Here is a 25,224-nt window from a genome sequence, read left to right on the forward strand (position 1 = left end):
GAATTTCATTATTTTAATTTGGAATTGAAATTTTCTTCTGGTCTTTGTAGAATCTGGAGGTGAACTGGACATTGTAGTGACCTCAAATAAAGAAGTAAAAGTTGCCGCTGTCCGAGATGCCTTCCAGGAGGTCTTCGGCTTAGCTGTGGTGATAGGGGAAGCTGGGCAGTCCAGCATTGCCCCACAACCAGTGGGCTATGCAGCTGGATTAAAAGTGAGCAATGGAGCATCTTTTTCGGGATATAGTAGCTGGCAGTTCATTTTTTAAAATTTCTGATGATAATCCTATGGTCTGTATGGAGCTTTTGGGTTTTTACATACTGAAATATTGATTTGGTTTTTAATTAGACAATTCTGTAGTGTTAGGAAGATACAGTGGAGTTTTAATTTAAAGAAACATAAAGTAGGTTTTGATTATCGGGGGAGGGGAGGAACCACATGCCAAGAGCACAGAAAGAGAGCAGTTTTAGTCCTGAAAGAGATCTTCTTAACCCAGTATTAACGTTTAAATCCATTACTGAAATTATAATATCCCTTGAATCCCGTAAGCTTTTTATTACTATCACTATTAATAATACTTTACACTTTATGTATTTCTTCATGGTTTATGGGATTCTCATATATTTGGAAGTTTCCAGAGTAGTAATGGGGTTCTAGTAAGCAGGTTGTAAATACACCTGACAAAGTCCCCCTTTTCCCTTGTATTTTCCGTTACGGAAAAACCCGAACGAAGTTTTTGGCCAAGCCAGTACTTGACGAGGGGACTCGGCGCTCATCCAGAAAGTTTTCTTAACTTACTTTCTTTGAGTCTTCCCTTTCCCTGTCCTTTTAACTACCTTGCCTTAGAGACCTGACTAGCTGGCATGTTATAGGCACAAAGCCTGTATATAACCAGAGTGTGCCAAGGTCTCATCAGCATATAGAGACCTATTAAATTACATTACCAGTAGTAATGCACTTACCAAAGGAAGACACTGCCATAGTTTTTGGTAGTGAGGGAAGAAGACCTTGTGATTAAGTCTATAGATACCTATATAATCCCTATGTAATAGTGGCAGATAATAGAATGGCTTATTTTGAAAACAAATTTCACACACTTGCATACTCACACCACCACTTGAATATTGTACACTTTGTCTTCTGGACTGTTACCATTAAAAAATTTGTCACATACACAAGCCAATCCCATTACCATAGTAGACCTGGCCCCCTCTTGCGTGCTAAGTGCTAAAATTCCAAGAGTTCTGCCCTCCCTCTCATACACTTTTTACCATCAGTATACAAACACACAAAAACAAATGAACAGTTCATCAGCATGTAAACACTGCTCCCACCTTAAAAAACAAAAATAAACTAAAGAAAACCTTAACAAATTTTTTTACCTTACTTTCCCCATCACCTCCAACCCTAGGTTTTCACTTCGTTTTGCAGCAAAACTTGCAGAGAGTTGCCAACAGTTTGATCTCTAGTTCTTCTCTTCGGTCTCTTACACCCACCCCAGCCAGGCTCTCACCTTCACCCCTCCACTGAGAATGCTTTCAAGGTCGCCAATGTTGTGCATCTTGTTTGACCTACGGCTGGCTTTGAGACTCCTCTGTAATGTCTTTTACGCTTGCCTTTGGGGATGCCACACTTGGTTTCTTCCCTGCCTCACAAATTCCTCTGTGCTTCCTTTGCTGGCTCCTTTTCTCCACAACTTCCTGATGGTCTCCTTCCCTTCATCTACGTTCACTCAGTGATCTCAACCAGTCCCACGGCTTTGAATACCAGCTGTGTGCTGACAGTTTTGAGTTTGTATCTCCAGCAGAGACCTCTCATGTAAACTAGGTTAATACAAAAGTTGCCTTTTTAATACCTTTACTTGAATGTCTCAAACTTATCATGTCTAGTACTCAACTGCTTTTCTTTCCTTCCAACCTGTCCCCCGCCGCAGCTTTCTCCATCTCAGTTGATGACGGCTCTGTCCTTCCGTTTTCTCAGTTGAGAAACCTTGGAGTCATCCTTGACTTCTCTCGTTATCCATGTCCAGTTCATCAAGAAATCTTGTTCACTGTACCTTCAGAATACATCCAGCCTCTGTCTGCTTGTCACTGTCTCCATTGCTCCCACCCTGGGTGAAGCCACCACAAAGCCTTGTTGGAATCTTGGGTTCACCTCCTAACAGGTCATCCCGTTTCTACCCTTGTGGCCCTATATGTTATCCTCAACAGAGTAGCCACGGTAATTCTTTCAACACACAAGATCAAACCATTTCACTGTTCTTTTCAGAACTTTATATTTCACTGAGTGTAAAATCCAAATTCCTTACCAAGGCTTCCACAGCCCCATGTGGCCTGGCTGAACTGGCCTTCTATTTTTTTTTTTTTTTAAATTGAAGTATAGTTGATTTTCAGTGTTTCAGGTGTACAGCAGAGTGATTCAGTTATACCATATATATATATATATATGTATATATGTACATATATGTGTATATATATATCCTTTCTCAGATTCTTTTGCTTTATAGGTTATTACAGGATACTGAGTATAGTTCCGTGTTGTACAACAGTAGTTCCTTGTACAACAGTTGGTCCTTGTTGTTTATCTTTTATATGTAGTAGTGTGTATCTGTTAATCTCAAATTCCTAATTTATACCCCCACGCTTTTTCCTTTGGTAACTATAAGTTTGTTTTCTATGTCTGTGAGTCTATTTCTGATTTGTAAATAAGTTCATTTGTACTATCTTTTTAGATTCCACGTATAAGTAATATCATAAAATATTTGTCTTTCTCTGATTTACTTCACTTAGTGTGATAATCTTTAGGTCCGTCCATGTCGCTGCAAATGGCATGATTTCACTCTTTTTTATGGCTGAGTAATATTCCATTGTATATACACACCACATCTTCTTTATCCATTCATCTGTCGATGGACACTTAGTTTGCTTCCATGAGCTGACTATTATAAATAGTGCTGCTGTGAACAGTGGGGTGCGTGTATCTTTTCGAACTAGAGTTTTCATCTTTTCCAGGTATGTGCCCAGGAGTGGGACTGCTGGATCGTATGGCAGCTCTATTTTTGATTTTTAGGAAACCTCCATGCTGTTCTCCACAGTGGCTGCACCAGTGGCCTTCTGCCTTTCTCTGGTGTTCCCCCTTGCTCACTCCATGCCAGCCACATTGGCCTCCTTGCAGGTCTTTGCGCTTGTCTGACAGGCTGCTCTCTTCTCACAGCCTTTTCACAGCTCTCTCTGAGCCACTCTTTCCTCAGTTATCTACTTGGTTGAGTCCCTGACCTCCTTCAAGTCGTCACTAAAATCTTCCCTCCACAGTGGGGCCTGTCCTGACCGCCCTGTTCAGTACTGCAGTCTGCACCTACCTGCCCTGCACTCCTGATCTCTCTAGCCCTCCTCTGATCTTTCTCCTATAGCAGCCAGCATCTTCTGATTTAGCATATAATTTACGTTGATGTTATTTTTATTTTTTAATACTTTTTTCCCCACTAGAATTAAGTTCTACAAGAGCAGAGATCTTTGTTTCGTTTACAGATATAAACTTTTAGAATAGTGCTTCATGTTCTTTAAAATGAATATCTAGCAGTCCTATTGAGATATATTGGTATAAAACCCCAAACAATAGAATTTAAAGTGCTAGGGTAAACTTTTTAAATTAATAATTTATTTCCTCAAGTAAGCAGTCTAATGCAGAAGATGTTTTCACTCTGGGATCTGTTTTGAATTTTGGTTTAACAACATGTCAGCCATATGAGAATAGAGATTTTTCCCCTTAACAGAGCTCTAGCTGCCCACCTGTTGCTATACTTTGATAGTACCTTTACCATCAAACAGTGGTCTTCAGACTTGTGTATAAGTACCTCTGGTGACATGCAAAGATTTTACAAGGTCCAGGTAGACCCAGATAGTTTTCAGGAACTCAGCTTCTCCTTCCTCAACTTCCGTATGTATGCTTTCCTAAAATTTTCTGCCTGAATACATACTTGTAATGGAGGCAACGTGCCATCTCCTTTCTCATCTCCTCTTCATAAGCTCTGACCTCTCCCATTAGAAAATAAAGATATACCGCTCACCCACTGATTGCCTCGGAACCTAAAATCCTCCTGAGTGTCATACGAAGGGACAATTCAAAATAATGTTTTAGATGTTAAGAATGCAAATGACATAATGACTCGGTAAGATCTTCTTGCAAGTCCTGTGGTTTCTAATTGTTCTCAAAAAAACTGATAGGGTTGTCATTCATAATTTCTGATGATAGATCACCACATGATTTTTGGAACATAACTCAAAATTTATGGTTTTTAAAACATGAGTCTTAAATATTTTATGTTAAATATCATTGCATAAAAGACACTTCAGATCGGTATAAACTGAACTTGAAAGGCTGATGGAGATTTTTTTCTGTTAGAAAAATCTTATTTTCTGAATATTAATAGTTCAGTTTATATTGTGATTTTATTAGTATTTGACAGATTTGTTTTAGTATTGGTTTTTGCCCTTCAAATTTAGAAACGTGTTCCTTTTCCACAATCTTTAATACAAACTTAAAATTAAAGTTGATTGAAACTGATATATATAGGAAAGTGATTTGTAATTTTCCCAGCTGTTTGTTTTTTTTCAGAAGCAGTAGAGGGAACTAACAAAAAGAAAATAATGTAGAATATTAAAATTTCAACCCAGATTTTTTTCTCCCCATCAGATTTTATTTGAAGTGAATGTCTTTTTTGACTAAACTTAAGTTTTCCTTTAAACATATGAAATTGTTTAAGGAAATAAATCAGCTGTAATTAAAGTTAGGAAGCTTCTGAAACTTCTCCAATGCCAAGTATTAATTTTACTGAAAAGCCAATTATATTTCTGACCATTGTTTTATAGCTTATAGTCAAGAAAAATGTAGTTAATATCTGTAAGAATTTTTGAAGAAGCATGGAATTTTGATTATCTGAACCAAGTTGCTTAGTATAAGCTCTCAGAGTACAGTATAAGCTCTAGAGGCATTTCTGCATCTTACTTCAGTTCTGAGACAGTTACTTCAGTGTGGCCTCTAAACTACCTAATTTTTGGTACCCTGCACTGCTGAAAAATAAAGTTAAAATTCCCTTCTCAAAACATTGGTAGTGACTAATATCAAAGTGTCTCTGTGACGCCAAAAGATGCCATGTAAGTAATGTTGTGGTCAGAGGAGGAAAGAGGCTGATTTACCCCCTCTTCATTTTCTCTTCTGGATTCCATAAAAACAAGCATTACACTTGTCTACCTAACTCATTATCCTATCTTTATAGGTGCTAATTAATTTCAGTTCAGTATTTTGTGAACCCTATGAAGTATAAAGCCCTGTAGGATAGTAGGATAGTAAAAAATGAACCAACTTAGTTTCTGTTTCCTGGGAGCATAGAATCTAGGAATATTTTGTCGTAGTGTGTAGCTGAAATAGCACCTTTGAAGAGTTGCGAATGAATCTCTAAACATCCCACTAATCCCCTAATAGTTTTTTACTGAATTAACATTTATTTAAACTTCTTTATAGTAAAAATTAGACATAACTACCTTTTGGGAGGAGGGAATTATTTTACTTTTCGGAACAGATTTACATTATCCAGTACAAAGAATTAGGTTCATCTTAGCTATTGTATTTTCTTTCAGGTTCAACAGTGACCTCCTCGTGCACTATTAGATTTGGTGATGCCATATTTACACTCTTTAGATTCCTAATATTAGCCATATAGGCCTTCAGAAGCCCTTAGTTTTTATCCCTTGTTCACTTTTTCATGTAGTAAGTTCTCACTGGCTGCCTATTAGGTTAGACACTATGCTAGGTACCAGAGATACAAGAGTAAGCAAAAATACAGCTTGACTTTATTGTAGTTTAACTCATATCTTCTTTCATCTTTCATGTTTATAAGCTAATGACAGATTGGCCTACATGTTCTGATGCAGTTGTCACTTCTTTATTTATCTGAAATAAATTCAGTTGTCTCTAGAAGTATCTTAGCTTTCTTCATTTTCATTTGAAGAATTGACCCCTTAATCTCATTCATCTCATTCACTGCTTAGCTCTGCTGTTCATGATAAAAATAGGGGTATTATCCATGACTAGTTTTATTCAGAAATAGCTTTATCTTGCTTTTTGAACACATTCTCATCATATCATTCATGATCACTTTTATGAAGTGATTCAAATAAAAGTAGTAAACAACAACCTTGTCCTCATTAATCCAGCTTTTAGTTTTCTGCCATAAGTATATATTTAATTCATGATTTTGGGTTATCTATATAGTGTTCTCAGCCCCTCAATTTTGTTTCATAAATGGTACTAATTTTCTTGAATAAGCTTTGATGTAATGCATACATTTGAAGTTAAAATAACTGTTATTTTGGTGCAAACTTTAAAGGCTATATATAAAAGGAATCAGAAGAAAGAGAAAAAACATATTTGCTATTGATATGATTGCCTGCCTAGAAAAATTCAAGAGAGAATCAACTAAAAAACTACTAGAATTGATAAATGATTTTTATTTAGTAAGATGGCCTCTTGCCATATCAACATTAAAAAGCCCAGTTTCCTTTTATTAGTAATAACCAATTAGAACATGTAATATAAAAATTATCCATTTCATGATAGCAACCAAAATAATAATGCATATAGGAATAATTTGGAAGATGCACTGCAGACTCTTAGTACTGAGGGGAATACAGTGGGGCTTTTTCACTTTTTACTCTCTGTGCTTCTGTATTGTTTTCATGTTTACAATGAGTATATATGTGTGTTTCTGTATTGTTTTCATGTTTACAGTGAGTATATATGTGTTTGTGTATAAATGTATATGCATATTACTTATACAGTCATAAATTAGTATGTTTAAAACCGAATAATTTAAAATAGTTTCTAATGTACACTGTTTCAGGGTGCCCAGGAACGGATAGATAGCTTGCGTCGAACTGGAGTGATCCATGAAAAACAGACTGCTGTGTCAGTAGAAAACTTCATTGCAGAATTGCTTCCTGACAAGTAAGAGGATTTTTTTTTAACATAGTTATAATTTTTTTAGAAAACTTACAAGACAAAATCTATTCTCTTAGCAGCTTTCAAATGTACAAAAAGTATTATTAACTATAGTCACCATGCTGTACATTATATTCTCATGTCAACTGGAAGTTTGTACCTTTTAATCCCCTTTATCCATTTTACTCCCCCTCCCACCCCTGCCTCTGCATCCACCAATCTCTCCTTTGTATCTGTGAGTTTGCTTTTCCCCCCACATGTGAGATCATACAGTATTTGTCTTTCTCTATTTGACTTACTTCGGTTAGCTTAATGACTTCAGTGTCCATACACGTTGCTGCAAATGGCAAGGTTTTCCTTCCTTTTCAATGGAATAATATTTCATTGTATATATACGTACATATTTATGTGTGAGTGTGTGTATAAATCACATTTTCTTTATCATCAGCAGACATTTAAGTTGCTTCCATGCCTCGGTTGTTAGAAATAATGCTGTAGTGAACAGGGGGATGCATATGTCTTGTTGAGTTAGTATTTTCGTTTCCTTTGGATAAATACCCAGAAGTGAACTTTATGGATTATTTGGTAGTTCAGTTTGTGAGGAACCTCCATACTGTTTTCCATAGTGGTTGTACCAATTTACAGTCCCACCAACAGTGCACAAGGGTTCCCTTTTCTCCACCTCTTTGTGAACACTTATTTCTTGTTTTTTGATAATAGCCATTCTAACAGTGTGAGGTGTTATCTTATTGTGGTTTTGATTAGCATTTCCCTGGAGGATTAGTGATGTTGAGCACCTTTTCACGTATGGCCATCTGTATGTCTTCTTTGGAAAAGGAGGCTAATCAGATCTTCTCCTCATTTTTTTATTGGATTGTTTGGTTTTTGCTGTTGATTAGTATGAGTTCTTTATATATTTTGGATATTAGCCCCATATCAGATATATGATTTGCAGGTATTGTCTGTCATTTGGTAGGTTTCCTTTTCATTTTGTTGATAGTTTCCTTTGCTGTGCAGAAACTTTTTAGTTTTATGTAGTCCCACTTGTTTTTGATTTTGTTGCATTTGCTTTCGGTGTCAAACCCAGAAAACATCATTGCCACAACAGATATCAAGGAGCTTACTGCCTATGTTTTCTTCTAGTTTTTTATGGTTTCAGATGCTATGCTCAAGTATTTAATCCATTTTGATTAATTTTTATCTCTGGTGTGAAATTGTGGTCCAGTTTTCTCAACACCATTTATTGAAGAGACTGTCCTTTCCCTATGGTATATTCCTGGCTGTTTTGTCATAAACTAATTGGCCATAAATGCATGGGTTTATTTCTGGGCTCTATTGCATTGATCTATATTTTTGTTTTTTATGCAAGTACCATACTGTTTTGATTACTGTTGCTACGTATTATAATTTGACATCAGGGAGCATATTGCCTCCAGCTTTGCTCTGCTTTCTCAAGATTTGCTTTGGCTATTCAGGGTCTTGTGGTTGCATACAAATTTTAGGATTGTTTGTTCTATTTCTGTGGAAAATACTGGAATTTTGATAGGGATTGCATTGAGTCTGTAGCTTCCTTTGGGTAATAGGAGCATTTTAACAATGTTCATTCTGCTAGTCCATGGGCATGGAATATATTTCCATTTATTTGTGTCTTCTTTAGTTTCTTTCATCAATGTCTTACAGTTTTCAGAGTAGACAACTTTCACCTGCTTGGTTAAATATATTCCTAACTATTTTATTCTTTTTGATCTAATTGTAAATGGTATTTAAAATTTTTTTCTTCTGATAGTTTGCTATTAGTGTATAGAAATACAACAAATTTTGGGGTATTGAATTTGTATCCTGCAACTTTACTGAATTTACTAGTTTTAACAGTTTTTTGGTGGTAGCTTTAGGTTTTTCTATATATAATATGTCATGTGCAAATAGTGACAGTTTTACTTCTTCCTTTCTGATTTGGATGCATTTTTTTTGTTGCCTAATTACTCTGACTAGGACTTCCAATACCATGCTGAATAAAAGTGGGAAGAGTGGGCATTCTTGTCTTGATCTTAGAGGTAAAAGCTTTTTAGCTTTTCACTGTTGAGTATATTAGCTATGGGCTTGCCATAGATGACTTTGATTATGTTGAGGTATGTTCCTTCTGTATCCACTCTGTTGAGAGTTTTTGTCATTAATGGATGTCGAATTTTGTCCAATACTTTTTATAGCTCTGTTGACATGATCGTATGATTTTATCTTTCATTTTGTTAATGTGGTGTAGCACATTGATTTATTGGCACATTCTGAACCATCCTTGCATCCCTGGCCCACTTGATTATGGTATAGATCCTTTTAATGCATTGTAGAATCTGGTTTGCTAGTATTTCACTGAGGATTTTTACATCTCTGTTTTTCAGGGATATTGGGCCTTTAATTTTCTTCTGTGTAGTGTCCTTGTCTGGGTTTGGTATCTGGGTTTGGTATCAGGGCAATGCTGGCCTTGTAAAATGAGTTTGGAAGTGTGTCTCATCTTCTATTTTTTGGAAGAGTTTGAGAAAGATTGGTATTAATTCTTCTCTAAATCTTTGGTAGAATTCACCAGTGATACCATCTGGTTCTGGACTTTTGTGTGTTGGGAGGTTTTTGATTACTGATTTGGTCTCCTTACAAGTGATCCGTTTGTTAAGATTTTCTGTTTCTTTTGATTCAGGTTGTGTGTTTTTAGGAATTCATGCATTTCTAGGTTGTCCAGTTTGTTGGCGTATAATGGTTCAGTAAGAGGCTTATTATGTTTCTCTTAGGAGCAAAATATGATTGCTTACACTGAACATCTAGTAAAAAAATGTATCCTATTTTAGAACCAGAGAGAAAATTACGTTCCGGTCTAGCTCTGTCATCTAACTAGCTATGTGACCTGTGTAGCTCAGCTCACCTTTCTGCTCGTTTCTCCTTTTTAATTATAAAATGGACATTGTGTTCCCTGCATGCTAAGATTGTGTTAATAATCAATTACATATGATACAGTGATTTAGTTATTGGCTTGGATGTTGACCTCCAGTAACAATCATTTACACAGTCATTCAGAGTAATGGAAGGTATGGCAAGAGGGCCTGGAGGCAGTCACTAGGTTTGAGTTCTGTTGAACACTACCTCTCATCTATTTAGTTTGGAAAAACCCTCCAGCAACATAATTCATCTTTTTTTTTTTTAAATATCTTTTCACACTGATAGGTATCACCAAACACCTGTCAGTAGAGGAACATATTTTTTTATTTTTTAAATTCTTGGCTGCATTGGGTCTTCGTTGCTGCACGTGGGCTGTACATAAAATGCTATGTACATTTTCAATGGGATTAACTTGATGTGGAGATGGTGTCAGATAAGATCCGTGAATGATTGGGACTTGAGCTGAATTTTGAAGAGTAGGTAAAATTTGGTTAAGTAGAAAAGAATAGCTAGGACGTTCTGCATGGAGGAGAAGTGTGCAGATGATTAAGATGTATTCAGGGGTCAGTGATTTTATCAGCTTGGCTGAACACTGTTGGATAGGAAATCAGAAAGTAGCTTGAAGAGCTTTGATTGCTAGGTTGGGAAGTTTGAACTTTCTATGTAAGCACCAAGCAACCATCCAGTGATGATGACTATTAAAAGGTTAACAGAGGGGGAAACTGAAATATTCATTTAAGGGCTACCTTAGAGATTCCATTGTGCCTTTTTCCATGTATTATGTTTTAATAAAAATTATGACTTTGATAATACTGAACTACTTTCAATACCATTTACCCCCTTCATCTTTTGCAGTATTAAGTATCTTAATTGTGTACATATTTTAAACTCCTAAGATATTAGTATAGTTCTGTACACTCTATTCACTTATATTTATTCTCTGAATTCTTTCCTGCATTTTTGGTTTTTCTGTCTGGGATCATTGTCATTCTGCCTCAAGAGCATCCTTTGGTACATATACATTGTGATGGAAGACTTTAGCCAGGAGTTCTCTCAGCTTTTGTCTGAAAGTGCCTTTAAAGCACCTTTATTTTCACAGGGTGTTTTTTTCTGGATGTAGAAGTATGGATTGGCAGATCTTTTCTTTCAGTACTTTAAAGATGCTGTTGTACTGTTTTCTGGCTTCCATCATTTCTGTTACAGCAGCTATCCAGCTTGTTTCTGTGAAGAGAATGTATTGTTTAGCTGCATTTAGGATTTTTTCTGTCATTTTATTTTTGCAGTTTTGTATGGTAGGTACAGGGGTGTGTGTTTGCTTAGGTATTGAATTTTTGTGGATTCCCTGAGCTTGATTCTTTCTTTCATTGGATTTTATGTCTTTCATCAGTTTTGGAAAGTTCTTGGCCATTGGATCTTCAGAATTGGCTTCTGGCCCATTTTCTCTCTTCTCTTTCTAGGACTATAATTACATGCTTGTTCACCTTCTGACTGTGCCTCAGAGTTCTCATTTGGTCAGTCCCCTCTTTCCCCTACTTCCTCACTCTGATTCTTCTGCTGTGTAGCCCATACATTGATTTTTTTTAAAAAAATAGATTTAATTTACTATTGAATACCTGTATTTTCTATTTCGACTATCTTTACCTCTCTCTTTCCTTGAATATGAGTCATATTCATTTTAAGATCTTTGTCTACTGAATCCAGTGCGTGGGCCTCTTTTAGCCTCCTTTTGGTGTGACAATAAGGTGCTGTCTTTGTGGATGCCTCATAATCTTTGAAAGCCAGGCATTGTTTATAAGAAACTCGAGAGTCTTGAGGTAATTTTGAGAAGGTTCACTCTTCCCTCTAATAAACAGAGTAGTGAGGTGTGTGGACGGGGTAGTTTGGTGCACTTTAGATAGACTGACCTGAGTCCAGGCTGGGTTGTGCTCAGGGTCAGCTGAAAGTCTTCAGCATACCTTTGAAAGGTTGTCCCTGTCCAGAATGTTACTCCATTTTGTCTTCCTTGCTTCTACAGCTCTTGGATGCCATTAGGTATGACTTGTATACTCATCCAGCTTTTCATTGGGAGCACTGGTCTGCCATCAACTGCTCCATCATACCTAGATGTGCTATTTTTCCTACCTTTTTTTGAGCAGAAGACTAGCAAATAAGGAAGATTAGGAATAGTAATTGGTATTAGGAAGTCTGTGGATGGTTTCCAGTATGGTTTAAGGAGGAGAGGGTGAAAAGGCTGTAATATTAAGATACAGAAGGGGACTAGAGGAAGGACATGAGAACAAACAGCAAACCCATGACGCAAAACAAACACTTGATCGTTTGCTTTGGCTACTTCTCTCTGTGGTGTTCCCATGAAAAATAAATGGACAGAAGATAGTCAGGAAAATACATGCTTATAACTGAGTCAAGAAAAGACCATTGGTGTTTGCCTCCTAATAGTAAAGCCAGTATAGACCTAGCTATTTGTGATAAACTTTGCATCAGTTCATGCTACATGAGGGAAATTAGCATGTTTTATACCAAAATGGAAAAATAACCTGTGTGAACATGAATTGTCCTTATTCTGAGATTAACCTATCAAGTTCTAAAACCAAGGGTTATGTGTGAAATGGGTTAAAATGTCCTTCTGTGAAGTGACTGGTGGTAGTGGATGGTCTTTCTTTGATAAAATACAAATTGGCATACCTGTGTCAGCTCCTCAGGTGCTATTTTGATTTTTTTCCTGCTACATGAAATCTAAATGTCTTGGAACCACCATTCTTAAGCCTTTTTTAAGTCTAATCGAGTCTGTCTTATTTCCCCAACCGCATGGAGAGGGTGTGGAGAAGGAGAGCATTCTTTAGCAATTGTCCTTGAGTGTGAACAGTGGAGAGCACCACTTTTCCTCCTGCTGGGTGGGGAGTGGGAGTGGGGTGGAAGGACAGGAGGAAGGAGAGAGAAGACAGCGTTTCCTCAGCCAATAGCACTAGTCAGGGAAATGGAAGAGGTCTCGGTGGGCTTGACAGTGACGGCAGTTTAGATTTGAGTTGAGAAGGATGGGATATCCAGGTTGACACACTCGGGAGTGTGACAGTAGTTTGGAGAGGAAGGGGAGTTTTTCTCGTGTGATCACCGGCATTGTAGGGGAGACTGCTCGTACCTTCAGGGTTGCTGCTTTTCAGGACGTCCGTGCTGTGCCTGGAAGCTTAGTCACTACAGTTATTCTCTGCCATCTGCATAATACACAAATCATATAAAATAAAACACTGATTCATCATATACCAAATAAATTATTTAAAATAATGATTCATATAATAAATAAAATAACTAAGGTTCTTAATTTAAAGGAAAATTTTAGGATGTGAATACTACAGACATTATAAACACTCAAAGTTATTCTACATATTGTTTTGTTGTTTCTTTGAATATGTAAATAAGTTTCCTAATCATATTGTATTTCATCGCACTTTAATCTGTATATTTTAAAATTTTCTTGCTCTGTATCTTATTTAAACTCATGATTTCCTGATTCTGGCTAGTTAAAATGCTAGTGATATTACAGATGACCTCACCTAAGTCAGTTTATAACTATCACTTTTTACGTGTATCTTTAAATTGAAGAAAGTTTTCTTGATTTCATGAGGCTGTTTTCACACTGATTCGTTGTGAACAATTCAGAAAGTGTGATTAGAAGGAATTATCAGGAATGAGGAGAGGATTTGTTATTTCCTGAATGAGTTTATTTTTATAGTAACTTTGCAACTTGCCTATATATTATAGAGTTGGTAATATAAATTTTCCCATATTTTAGCAAGTGACATTTTTAATTACGATGTTATTTGCATTTTCAAATGAGTAGATTTATCTGTTGCATATTTGAGCACCCCTAATTGCCATTCTTTTCTCCAAATCTTAGCAAGAAAAGGAACTTTCCATGAGTAATTTCAATTATTTTTTCTTTGTTGTTTTTCCTTCTCTGAATTAAGCCAACAGGGTAATTTTATATGTTGTTTTATAGATTGTCCTATTGAAAATTTCAAGGAAATGTTTTTCTAGTCAATCTGGTAATGTTTTATCGGAATGTTAGTACTTTATCTATTCACCATAACTCATTTAGCACATACACAATGTGAAACTCATACATTCTGTTGCAGATGGTTTGACATTGGCTGTCTGATAGTTGAAGACCCTGTGCATGGTATTCATCTAGAAGCATTTACACAAGCCACACCAGTACCCTTGGAATTTGTACAACAGGTTAGTTTTATCCTTTTCTTTTTCATTATGCTTCAGAGAAACCTGAAATACTGTTTTCAAAATAAGATTTTTCATTGTTTTGCTTCACTTGTTCCTTTTAGCCTTTTCTCTTTGCTTTTCAATTTTCTATTCCTTCCATGTTGTTTTAGTACCTCCCTACTTTCGTTTTCCAGCGGTCTTTGTCAAGGTAAGCCATTACATGGTTAATGCTCTTTTTCTCATTGTTTTCCCTCTTTTTATGATTGTGTTCACTACCTTGTGATTGGAAAAAAAATTTGTGTTCACCTTTCATTAACTCTCCTTTATCTCACATTTTATTTTCTGCTGTTACTCTATTGTCCTCATTTTCCTCTTTAGTTTGTTCAGCTCTAAAAACATGTAGAAACACATTTAGAAGTTTACAAACCTTGGATGAAAGTCACATGTCTTTTCAGTTTGTTGAAAACGTAGTTTCCAGAAGAATGTTAGCATTAATATAAAAGGGTTTTCATTCCTTCTATATTTTTATGTACTTTTAATCCTTAAATGAAATAGAATATAAGTTTGTTTACATTGGAATCTTTGTACTCTGAAATGGTATTTTTCCTGTCTTCCATTTAATTTCCATCACATTTTTATGTATGTACCTTGTTAAATGTCATTTCAAAACTCTCTAAAGTTATTTGGGACTTTAGGTATTGGAGAATTTGCTAAAGCTACTGGGTTCTCCCCCAAAAGCATGCATGTATGATGTATGCACTCACATATAAATTTGGCTCACATGTTTACAGAGCCCCTGAAAGCAACCTGTGGCCTTCTTAGGGGTGTACAGGTTAGATGGGGAATAAGAATTTATGCTTGGAATTTTTAAGTTTATTGAACCTTTACTTACACCATAATTTTACCAAAATTTCTCTTCAGAAGTTTTCTCTTCAGAAGTTGAAGACATTTTTATACATGGTACTATTAAACTCACTCCAATGTGAAGGTGATTAAAAGATTGTACACTATTATACAATAATTTAGAAAAATTACAGAAAATGGTTGATTTTCTAGGAAAATATTCTTGAATCAACAATGGCAGTTTATAACCATTAGGTTGATCAAAACCAGTCACATTTTGGCAGTTTCATATGATTTAACCTAATTATCTTAGTGAAGCCTTTTGATGCAAGAGTTTCATCTAGCTCCAAAAAAATCACTGAGTTTTAATGGTGTTGTGAGGTCTACAAGGTATTCAAAGAATACGTGATTCTCGTGCATAGAGGTAGAAAGTTTTCCATTTTATTCTGTGAGACTAGCTTGTAACCTAACGAAAAAATAAATTATAATACAGTCAGTATCACTTAAGTAAACAGTAAAACTAATAAAAGTTTGAAATGTATTTATTAGAACATTAAAGTGTGGGGGGGGTAGTTTTCCCCATGCCACCTAGCAGTTCTTAGGAACAGCTGGATATCCTATGGATATCCTATAATTCAACTCAATTCTGACACCTATCCCACAGGTTAAGGGCTCAGTCTGACAAGACTGCCTGCACCCCTCCTTTCCAGACACCTATCAATCACAAGTCCAGGTTGTTACCTGAACTTCTGACTGACTGGCTGTATGTCAGAGGAAATCAGAGATTCTCATTTGCTAGAGTAGCTCACAGAATTCAGGAAACCCACTTCACCCTAGATCACAGGTTTATTATAAAAGGATATAAGTCAGCAGCAGCCAGATGGAAGAGATGCATAGGGCAAGCTATGGAGAAAGGAGGTGGAGCTTCCATACCCTCTCCTAGTGCTCCACTCTCTCCAAATCTCCACACCTTCACCAACCAAGGAACTGTCTAAACCCTGTCCTTTATATTTTATAAATCAGAATATCACAATCCACTCCCTGGTCTTTGAACATGTATCCCTTATAGTAAAACAGCCATAAATGTTAAATGATACCTGGCATCCCAGTTTGTCATTAATAACTATTTAGTACATTGTCATATCATGAGAAAGTCTCCCAGCATGAGGGCACATGGGTTTGCAGGTTTCAAAAGCAGGAGTGGAAAATTGTTTTCTTAAGTTCTCAGAAAGAGAAATTAAGGAAGAAATTAATGAAGCAATCCCATTTACCATTCACATCAAAATGAATAACATACCTAGGGATCAACCTATGTAAGGAGGCAAAAGACCTGTACTCCAAAAACTGTTTAAGACTGAATGAAGAAATTGAAGATGACACAAACAAATGGAAAGATACCATGGTTTTGGATAGAAGAATCAATATTGTTAAAATGACCATACTACCTAAGGCAATCTACAGACACAAGACCCCTAATAGCCAAAACAATCTTAAGAAGAATGAAGCTGGAGGAATCACACTCCCTGACTTCAGACTATGCCACAAAGCTACAGTCATCAAAAACAGTATGGTACTGGCACAAAATACACAGATTTAATGTAACAGGATAGAAAGTCTGGAAATTAATTGACCTCAGGTGTGTCGGTTTATCTACAGCAAGGGAGATAAGGATATACAGTGGAGAAAAGATAGTCTCTTCAATAAGTGGTGCTGGAAAAAGTAGACAGCTACATGTAAAAGAATGAAATTAGAACATTCTCTAACATCATGTACAAAAATAAACTCAAACGTGGATTAAAGACCTAAATGTAACACTGGATACTATAAAACTCTTAGAGGAACACATAGGCAGAAGACTCTGACATAAATCACAGCAATATTTTTTGGATACGTCTCCCACAGTAATGGAAATAAAAGCAAAAATAAACAAATGGGACCTAATTAAACCTTAAAAGCTTTTGCACAGCAAAGGAAACCATGAACAAAATGAAAAGACAACCTGCAGAATGGGAGAAAATATTTGCAAAGGAAGCAACCAACAGGGATTAATCTCCAAAATATACAAACAGCTCATAAAACTCTACCACAAAAAAACAACCCAATCAAAAAATGGGCAGAAGACCCAGAGACTTTTCTTCAAAGAAGACATACAGATGACCAACAGGCACATGAAAAGATGTTCAACATCAATAATTATTAGAGAAATGCAAATCAAAACCACAATGAGGTTATCACCTCCCACCAGTCAGAATGGCCATCATCAAGAAGTGTACAAATAATAAATGCTGGAGAGGGTGTGGAGAAAAGGGAATCCTCCTGCACTGTTGGTGGGAATGTATGGAGAACAGTATAGAGGGTCCATTAAAAAAACTAAAAATAGAGCTATCATATGATCCTGCAATCCAACTCCTGGGCATATACCTAGAAGAGGCAAAAACTCTAATTTGAAAAGATACGTACACCCCTATGTTCACAGCAGCACTATTTACAATTGCCAAGACATGGAATCAACCTAAGTGTTCATCAACAGATGACTGGATAAAGAAGATGTGTACATATATACAATGGAATATTGCTCAGCCATTAAAAAGAATGAAATAATGTCATTTTGCAGCAACATGGATGGATCTAGAGATTATCATACTAAGTAAGTCAGACAGAGAAGGAAAAATACATATCACTTATATGTAAAAAAAAAATGGTACAAATGAACTTATTTAGAAAACAGAAATAGACTCAGAGACTTAGAAAGCAAACTTTTGGTTACCAAAGGGGATAGTGGTGGCGTGGGGCAAGGAGATAAATCAGGAGTTTGGGGTTAACGAATACACACTACTATATAAAAAGTAGATAACAAGGACTTACAGTTTCCTGTGCTATACAGTATTCAATATCTCGTAGTAGTCTATAATGAAAAAGAATCCGAAAAAGAATAGATCTGTACATACATATGTATAAATGAATCATTTTGCTGTATACCTGAAACTAACCCAACATTGTAAACCAACTATACTTCAATTTAAAAAAACAGCAGGAGGGGTGTCAGAGATACAGTATATGGCTTCACCCTTTCAGGCATGTAGTATAATAGAGCTAAGAGATGGTATCATCTCTTGCTCTGTGCCTTTTTTTTTTTTTCCCTTTTCTCCATTCATATCCAAACTTCTCCACCTTTGGAAGGGACATTAGGTTCAGCAACTGTGCTGGTCTAGTGCTGCAACTGTGCTGATCTTGCTAATCAGCAATTGCTGATTACAGACAGCAATACTAGGCTAGCAGATGCCTCCCCCTCATCCACTTCTATTCAGATAAGTTAAGGTTACATAGGTGCAGAACAGGTGGGCTGTCTTTACCACCAGCCCATATAGCAGCAATCACTGTTAGCCCCATTTTTTCAGATGGAGTGAAGGCACATCTTGCCCTAAAGGCCCTTAGGAGTTGTAACAAAGATTAAAAACATAGTTACAATAAAGGTGTTAACAACAACAACAACAAGAGTGCTGAACCAGAAACTGTAACTGAGCATTTGCCTCTACCACTGGGTAAGAAAAGCCCCACCTAGAGTCACTGTCTCTACCTGTAAAGAACCGTTTGTAGTCCCCCAGGGCTACCAACTAACTTGCTATGTTCAGGGCCTTCCTAACAGGAAATCTGCCACATAGCCATCTGCAGTCTCTGTCTTTTTTGCTGGTCGACAGAACAGTTTTTATTGGCATTTTGTGACTCAGAGTGTACAAGAAGAATGGGTCTAGATTCAGCCCATCTCTGCATTGCTGCACTAACCCCATATTCACTCACTTCATGAACCCAGGTGGCCGTCTTGAGAGAGAGCAGGGGGATATCTGATTGTTGATTCCATTCACCTTCCAAGCCTGGAAAGGAGTTCTTCTGATGGGCATCAACATGTTCTAGTTTAATGCATCCCTCTAGTTCCCACAGTGATTTCCACAGGGTTGTGTGTCCCATATGGGCATCCTTCTAATAGGCCAGGTTTCCATTGCCCTCCTGCCTGACCATATGGCCAGGCCATTGACCACTGCCCATGACTCAGGAAAAACCAGAAGATAGGAGATTATATCACTGTTCAATTCTTTCATCACTGCTGGGAAAACAGCATGCAGTTCAGCCTTGCCTGTCTGATTTGTTTTTACCTTCCTCAGTCAGAGCAGTGGACTTCCAAATAGTATGTTATCCATCCACCTTGGAACTGCTACCCATAAACCAAGCAGCTCTTGGTTGGTCAGTTAAGAGCTGTTCATAGGGCACTGTCTACATGGCAGTCGGTTCCGGCAGCTTCTCGGGTGACTCCAAAATCTGTCCTAGAGGAAAAGAGACACCGAGCTTGTTAGTCTCCTCCCTGTATTCCCCAGACAGCATGTTCCTGTATAAACCGTTTCCATTATGGTGGAACTCTTCCGGGCACTGCCATCCCTATTAGGGTGTTTCTCCATCATCCCAGACATTTTGGGTATTTCACATTTCAGTATCATTTTATGCCCTTTAGTCATATGAGTAGCTTCAATTAATAATGTCCAGTGGCTAGGTAGTAAACATGCCTCAAATGGAAATTCTGTAGTTCGAAGTTCAAGTAGTCATTGCTGGGAGGCACTCACAGATTTTTGCCATAAGCCTCAGTCTACGTTCCACATAGGGCTGTGGCGCAGAGAGTTTTGTCCCTACCAGCACTCCAACTTCTATTCCACACTGCAGGCTCAGACAATCTTACTGGTTCCATAGAGCATGTCCAGTTAATAATGCTTGAAGGGTGGCTTTCCATCCCTTCTGTTTTACAATACTAGATAAGGGAAACGTTCCCCAGTGAGATACAGTGTCCATCCCCAAAATATAATCAGGTGAAAAAAAACACCATCACTTCACATGAAACCAGTTCAAACACACCAAGTCTCCTACAAACTTATACTGTAATTCCATCATCACTTATGTTCCTCACTGTAGCCCCCATTGAGACTTCATCAGTGGGTTTTGGTTTTGTAATACTAGGTAGGGGAAGTGTCAACTTTCATAATCCTATCAACCATTACATTTTTACTTTCTTTCAGTCTAATTGTAGCACACATCAGGCCTTCACTAGTGGACTTTGGTAACACAGCTCAAGGGAAACTTCTCTTCTCCACTCCTGACCATTTTACTCACTCTTGTACAAAAGTCTTTGGGTCCCCAGCTAGGGATTGAGCCAAGGGGTTTTGGCCCATTTGTCAGTCTTTATCTTGATTAATCTGCCTAGTCACTGCCCCAATTGATTGTCATTTCTACCTTCAGACTTTTAAAATTTCTCCTAACTAGGATAAATAGAGCAGACTTATTTGGGGCCCTTCAGTGTTGGGGAACCAGCAGGGAGTCCCACTCAACCTTTGGTAGTGCTGTGTTAAAACCTGTTTTAATCCCACCTATGTCTGTTTTATTCATCCTGTTTCTTAATGGCCATCTGAAGATTTCCACCCTGCTGGGATAAGTTCTGTGAATCTCCTGTTTCCTCTGTTTCATCCCAATCAAAATTACTTTATTCACCTATGTCTTCATAACTTTTTAAAATTTCCACCTTGTTGGGCAACTAGAGAAAGAAGAACAACCAAAAAAAAAAAAACCCTAAATTAGCAAAAGGAAATAAATCATAAAGATCAGAGCAAAAATAAGTATTGGGTTGGCCAAAAAGTTCATTCGGTTAGTAAATACATTGTTCAATAAAATTCTTGGTGAAAATGAAAAACTGTGTCTTATTTTTACTTAAAACTGAAAGAACTTTTTGGCCAACCCAATAAAATAGAGATGAAGAAAAAATAGAAAAGATCAATGAAACTAAAAGCTGGTTCTTTGAAAAGATAAACAAAATTGATAAATCTTTAGCCAGACTCATCAAGAAAAAAAGGGGAGGGTGCAAATCAATAAAATTAGAAATGAAAAAGAAGTTACAACAGATGCTACAGAAATACAGAGGATCATAAGAGACTACTACAAGCAACTATATGCCAATAAAATGGACAACCTAGAAAAAATGGACAGATAAGAAAGGTATAGCCTTCCAAGACTGAACCAGGAAGAAATAGAAAATATGACTCACAAGTACTGAAGTTGAAACTGTGATTGAAAATCTAACAGCAAACAAAAGGCCAGGACCAGATGGCTTCACAGGTGAATTCTATCAAACATTCAGAGAAGAGTTGACACCTACCCTTCTGAAACTCTTCCAAAAAATTGCAGAGGAAAGAACACTCCTAAGCTCATTCTACAAGGTCACCATCACCCTGCTACCAAAACCAGACAAAGTTATCACAAAAAAAAGAAAATTACAGGCCGATATCAGTGATGAACATAGACACAAATATCCTAAACAAAATACTAGGAAACAGAATCAAACAACACATTAAAAGGATCATACACCATGATCAAGTGGGATTTATCCAGGGATGCAAGGTTTTTTCAATTTCCACAAATCAGTGTGATACACCACATTAACAAGCTGAAGAATAAAAAACATATGATCATCTCAATAGATGCAGAAAAAGCTTTTGACAAAATTTAACACCTGCTTATGATAAAAACTCCAGAAAGTGGGCATAGAGGGAACCTACCTCAACATAATAAAGGCCATATACAACAAACCCACAGCAAACACTGTTCTCAACGGTGAAAAACTGAAAGCATTTCCTCTAAGATCAGGAACAAGACAAGGATGTCCATTCTCACGACTGTTATTCAACATAGTTTTGGAAGTCCTAGCCACAGCAATCAGAGAAGTAAAAGAAATAAGAGGAATCCAAAGGAATCCAAATTGGAAGAGAAGAAGTAAAACTGTCACTGTTTGCAGATGACATGATACTATACATAGAAAATCCTAAAGATGCTACCAGAAAACTACTAGAGCTAATCAATGAATTTGGTAAAGATGCAGGATACAAAATTAATACACAGAAATCTCTTGTATCCCTATACACTAACAATGAAAGGTCAGAAAGAGAAATTAAGGAAACAACCCCATTTACCATCGCATCAAAAAGAATAAAATACCTAGGAATAAACCTACCTAATGAGGTAAAAGACCTGTACTCAGAAAACTGTAAGATACTGAAGAAAGAAATCAAAGATTACACGACCAGGTGGAGAGATATACCATGTTCTTGGATTGGAAGAATCAATATTGTGAAAATGACTATACTATACAAAGCAATCTACAGATTCAGTGCAATCCCTATCAAATTACCAATGGCATTTTTCACAGAATTAGAACAAAAAAATTTACAATTTGTGTGGAAACACAAAAGACCCCAAATAGCCAAAGCAACCTCGAGAAAGAAAAACGGAGCTGGGAATCAGGCTGTCTGACTTCAGACTATACTAGAAAGCTACAGTAATCAAGACAGTATGGTACTGGCACAAAAACAGGAATATAGATCAATGGAACAGGATAGAAAGCCCAGAGATAAACCCATGCACCTATGGTCAACTAATCTATGACAAAGGAGGCAAGGATATACAATGGAGAAGACAGTCTCTTCAGTAAGTGGTGCTGGGAAAACTGGACAGCTACATGTAAAAGAATGAAATTAGAACATTCTCTAACACCATACACAAAAATAAACTCAAAATGGATTAAAGACCTAAATGTAAGACCGTATACTATAAAACTCTTAGAGGAAAACAGGCAGAACACTCTTTGACATAAATCACAGCAAGATCTTTTTCAATCCACCTCCTAGAGTAATGGAAATAAAATAAAAAATAAACAAATGGGACCTAATTAAACTTAAAAGCTTTTGCACAGCAAAGGAAACCATAAACAAAATGAATAGACAGCCCTCAGAATGCGAGAAGGTATTTGTAAATGAAGCAGCTGACAAAGTGAGAGAGTGGCATGGACATATGTACACTACCAAATGTAAAACCGACAGCTAGTGGGAAGCAGCTGCATGGCACAGGGAGATCAGCTCAGTGCTTTGTGACCACCTAGAGGGGTGGGATAGGGAGGGTGGGAGGGAGGGAGTTGTAAGAGGGAAGAGATATGGTGATATATGTTTATGTATAGCTGATTCACTGTTATAAAGCAGAAACTAACACACCATTGTAAAGCAATTATACTCCAATAAAGATGTAAAAAAAAAAAGAGTCAAGACTATACAATGGAGAAAAGATAGTCTCTTCAATAAGTGGTGCTGGAAAAACTAGACAGCTACATATAAAAGAATGAAATTAGAACATTCTCTAACAAAAATAAACTCAAAATGATTAAAGAGCTAAATGTAAGACTGGGTACTATAGAACTCTTAAAAGAAAACATAGGCAGAACACTCTTTGACATAAGTTGCAGCAATATCTTTTTGGATCCACCTCCTAGAGTAATGAAAATAAAAACAAAACTAAACAAATGGGACCTAAGTAAACTTAAAAGCTTTTGCACAGCAAAGGAAACCATAAACAAAATGAATAGACAGCCCATAGAATGGGAGAAAATATTTGCAAAGGAAGCGACAAACAAGAGATTAATCTCCAAAATATACAGACAGCTCATGCAGCTCAATATAAAAAACAAACAAACAACCCCCCAAAAAAAAAAATGGGCAGAAGACCCAAATAGACATTTCTCCAAAGAAGACATACAGATGGGTAAAAAGCACATGAATAGATGCCCAACATCATTAATCATTAGAGAGATGCAAATCAAAACTACAGTGAGGATCCACCTCACACCAGTCAGAATGGCCATCATCAAAAAGTCTGCAAATAATAAATGCTGGAGAGGGTGTGGAGAAAAGGGAACCCTCCTACACTGTTGGTGGGAATGTAAATTAGTACAGCCACATGGAGAATAGTGTTGAGGTTCCTTAAAAAACTAAAAATAGAGTTAATATATGATCCAGCAATCCACTCTTGGGCATATATCCGGAAGCAAACCATAATTTGAAAAGATACATGCACCTCAATGTTCATTACAGCACTATTTATAATAGCCAGGACATGGAAGCAACCTAAATGTCCATTGATAGATGAATGGATAAAGAAGATGTGGTACATGTACGATGGAATATTATGCAGCCATAAAAAAGATCAAAATAATGCCATTTGCAGCAACATGGATGGACCTAGAGATTGTCATACTAAGTAAGACAGAGAAAGAAAAATATCATATGATATAGCTTATATGTGGAATATACAAAAAGGGTACAAATGAACATACTTACAACAGAAACAGAGTCACAGATGTAGAAAACAAACTTATGGTTACCAAGGGGGGGCTAGGGGGGAAGGGATAAATTGGGAGATTGGGATTGACATATAAACACTACTATATATGAAATAGATAACTAATAAGAACCTACTGTATACCACAGGGAACTCTATTCAGTACTCTCTAATGGCCTATAATGGAAAGGAATCTAAAAAAGAGTGGATACATGTATAACTGATTGACTTCACTGTACACCTGAAACTAACACAACATTGTAAATCAATTACACTCCAATAAAAATTAAAAAGAAAAAAAAAAGAAATTACAACCGTGCTAATAACTCTTAGCTAATTAGGATTAGAAGGGTATGTGTATACTGGAAAGTCAAAGCAAAAATCAGATCTAATGGTAAAACATTAGGAACCTTGTAATTGTAAGGCTGCTTCTGTCACTGTCATTCTTACATTGCTTGAAATCAGGGACTAGCACAAAAAAAAAAAAAAGAAAAAAGTCTTACAGCCAAATCTGGCCTGACCCCTGTTTTTGTAAAGAAGTGTTTTTTTGTAAAGAACATACCTGGGCCCGTTTGTTTACATACTGTTTACAGCTGCTTTTTTGCTACAGCAGGAGAATTGAGTAGTTGCTATAGAGACTGTCTGGCCCACAAAGCCTAAGATATTTACTACGTGACCCTTTTCAGAAAATGTTGGTGACTCTTTTGCTAGATGTCTGATCACTGCAAGGACAATTTTTATTCTGTTTTAAAAATATATATTGGAAAGAAACAGACATTATGCTCAAGGAACAAAGCATCAAAAGTATATATACTAATAAAACTATATATACTAATATTCAAATTTGTCTGTGACATTGCTAAGTGAAAATAAACTGCATGTAGTATCCATATATATACACACACACATATACCCATATATACTTTAAAATGTATATAAATGAATAGGACAAAAAGGCCTGGAAAAGTACACACAGGCTCTTAATGTGGTTAACTGTGAACAGTGGTATTCAAAGAGTGTCGTTTGCTTTTTGTTTTGCCATTTCTGCTGTCA

General features: G+C 36.7%; 1 protein-coding gene and 1 long non-coding RNA gene across 3 annotated transcripts in view; one reads left to right on the top strand and one right to left on the bottom strand.

Moving 5' to 3' along the window:
- The window catches only part of PRRC1 (proline rich coiled-coil 1), a 43,572-nt gene that overhangs the window by 13,525 nt on the left and 4,823 nt on the right, over positions 1 to 25,224 (top strand). The window contains exons 6-8 of one of the 2 annotated variants that reach the window (XM_082650766.1): positions 51 to 214; positions 6,899 to 7,002; positions 14,052 to 14,154. In XM_082650766.1, coding sequence (XP_082506892.1) covers positions 51 to 214; positions 6,899 to 7,002; positions 14,052 to 14,154 — 371 coding nt within the window. The remainder of the gene's footprint in view (positions 1 to 50; positions 215 to 6,898; positions 7,003 to 14,051; positions 14,155 to 25,224) is intronic. The other variant, XM_082650767.1, reaches the window with a different exon arrangement.
- The window catches only part of LOC309820174, a 36,330-nt gene continuing 28,940 nt past the window's right edge, over positions 17,835 to 25,224 (bottom strand). Inside the window, exons 2-3 of the long non-coding RNA XR_014296491.1 lie at positions 19,128 to 19,295; positions 17,835 to 17,881 (exon numbers count right to left, since the gene is read on the bottom strand). This is a non-coding gene — a long non-coding RNA (uncharacterized lncRNA). The remainder of the gene's footprint in view (positions 17,882 to 19,127; positions 19,296 to 25,224) is intronic.

The sequence above is a fragment of the Grampus griseus genome (genome assembly GCF_964374135.1).
Source record: "Grampus griseus genome assembly, chromosome: 3".
NCBI lineage: Eukaryota > Metazoa > Chordata > Mammalia > Artiodactyla > Delphinidae > Grampus > Grampus griseus.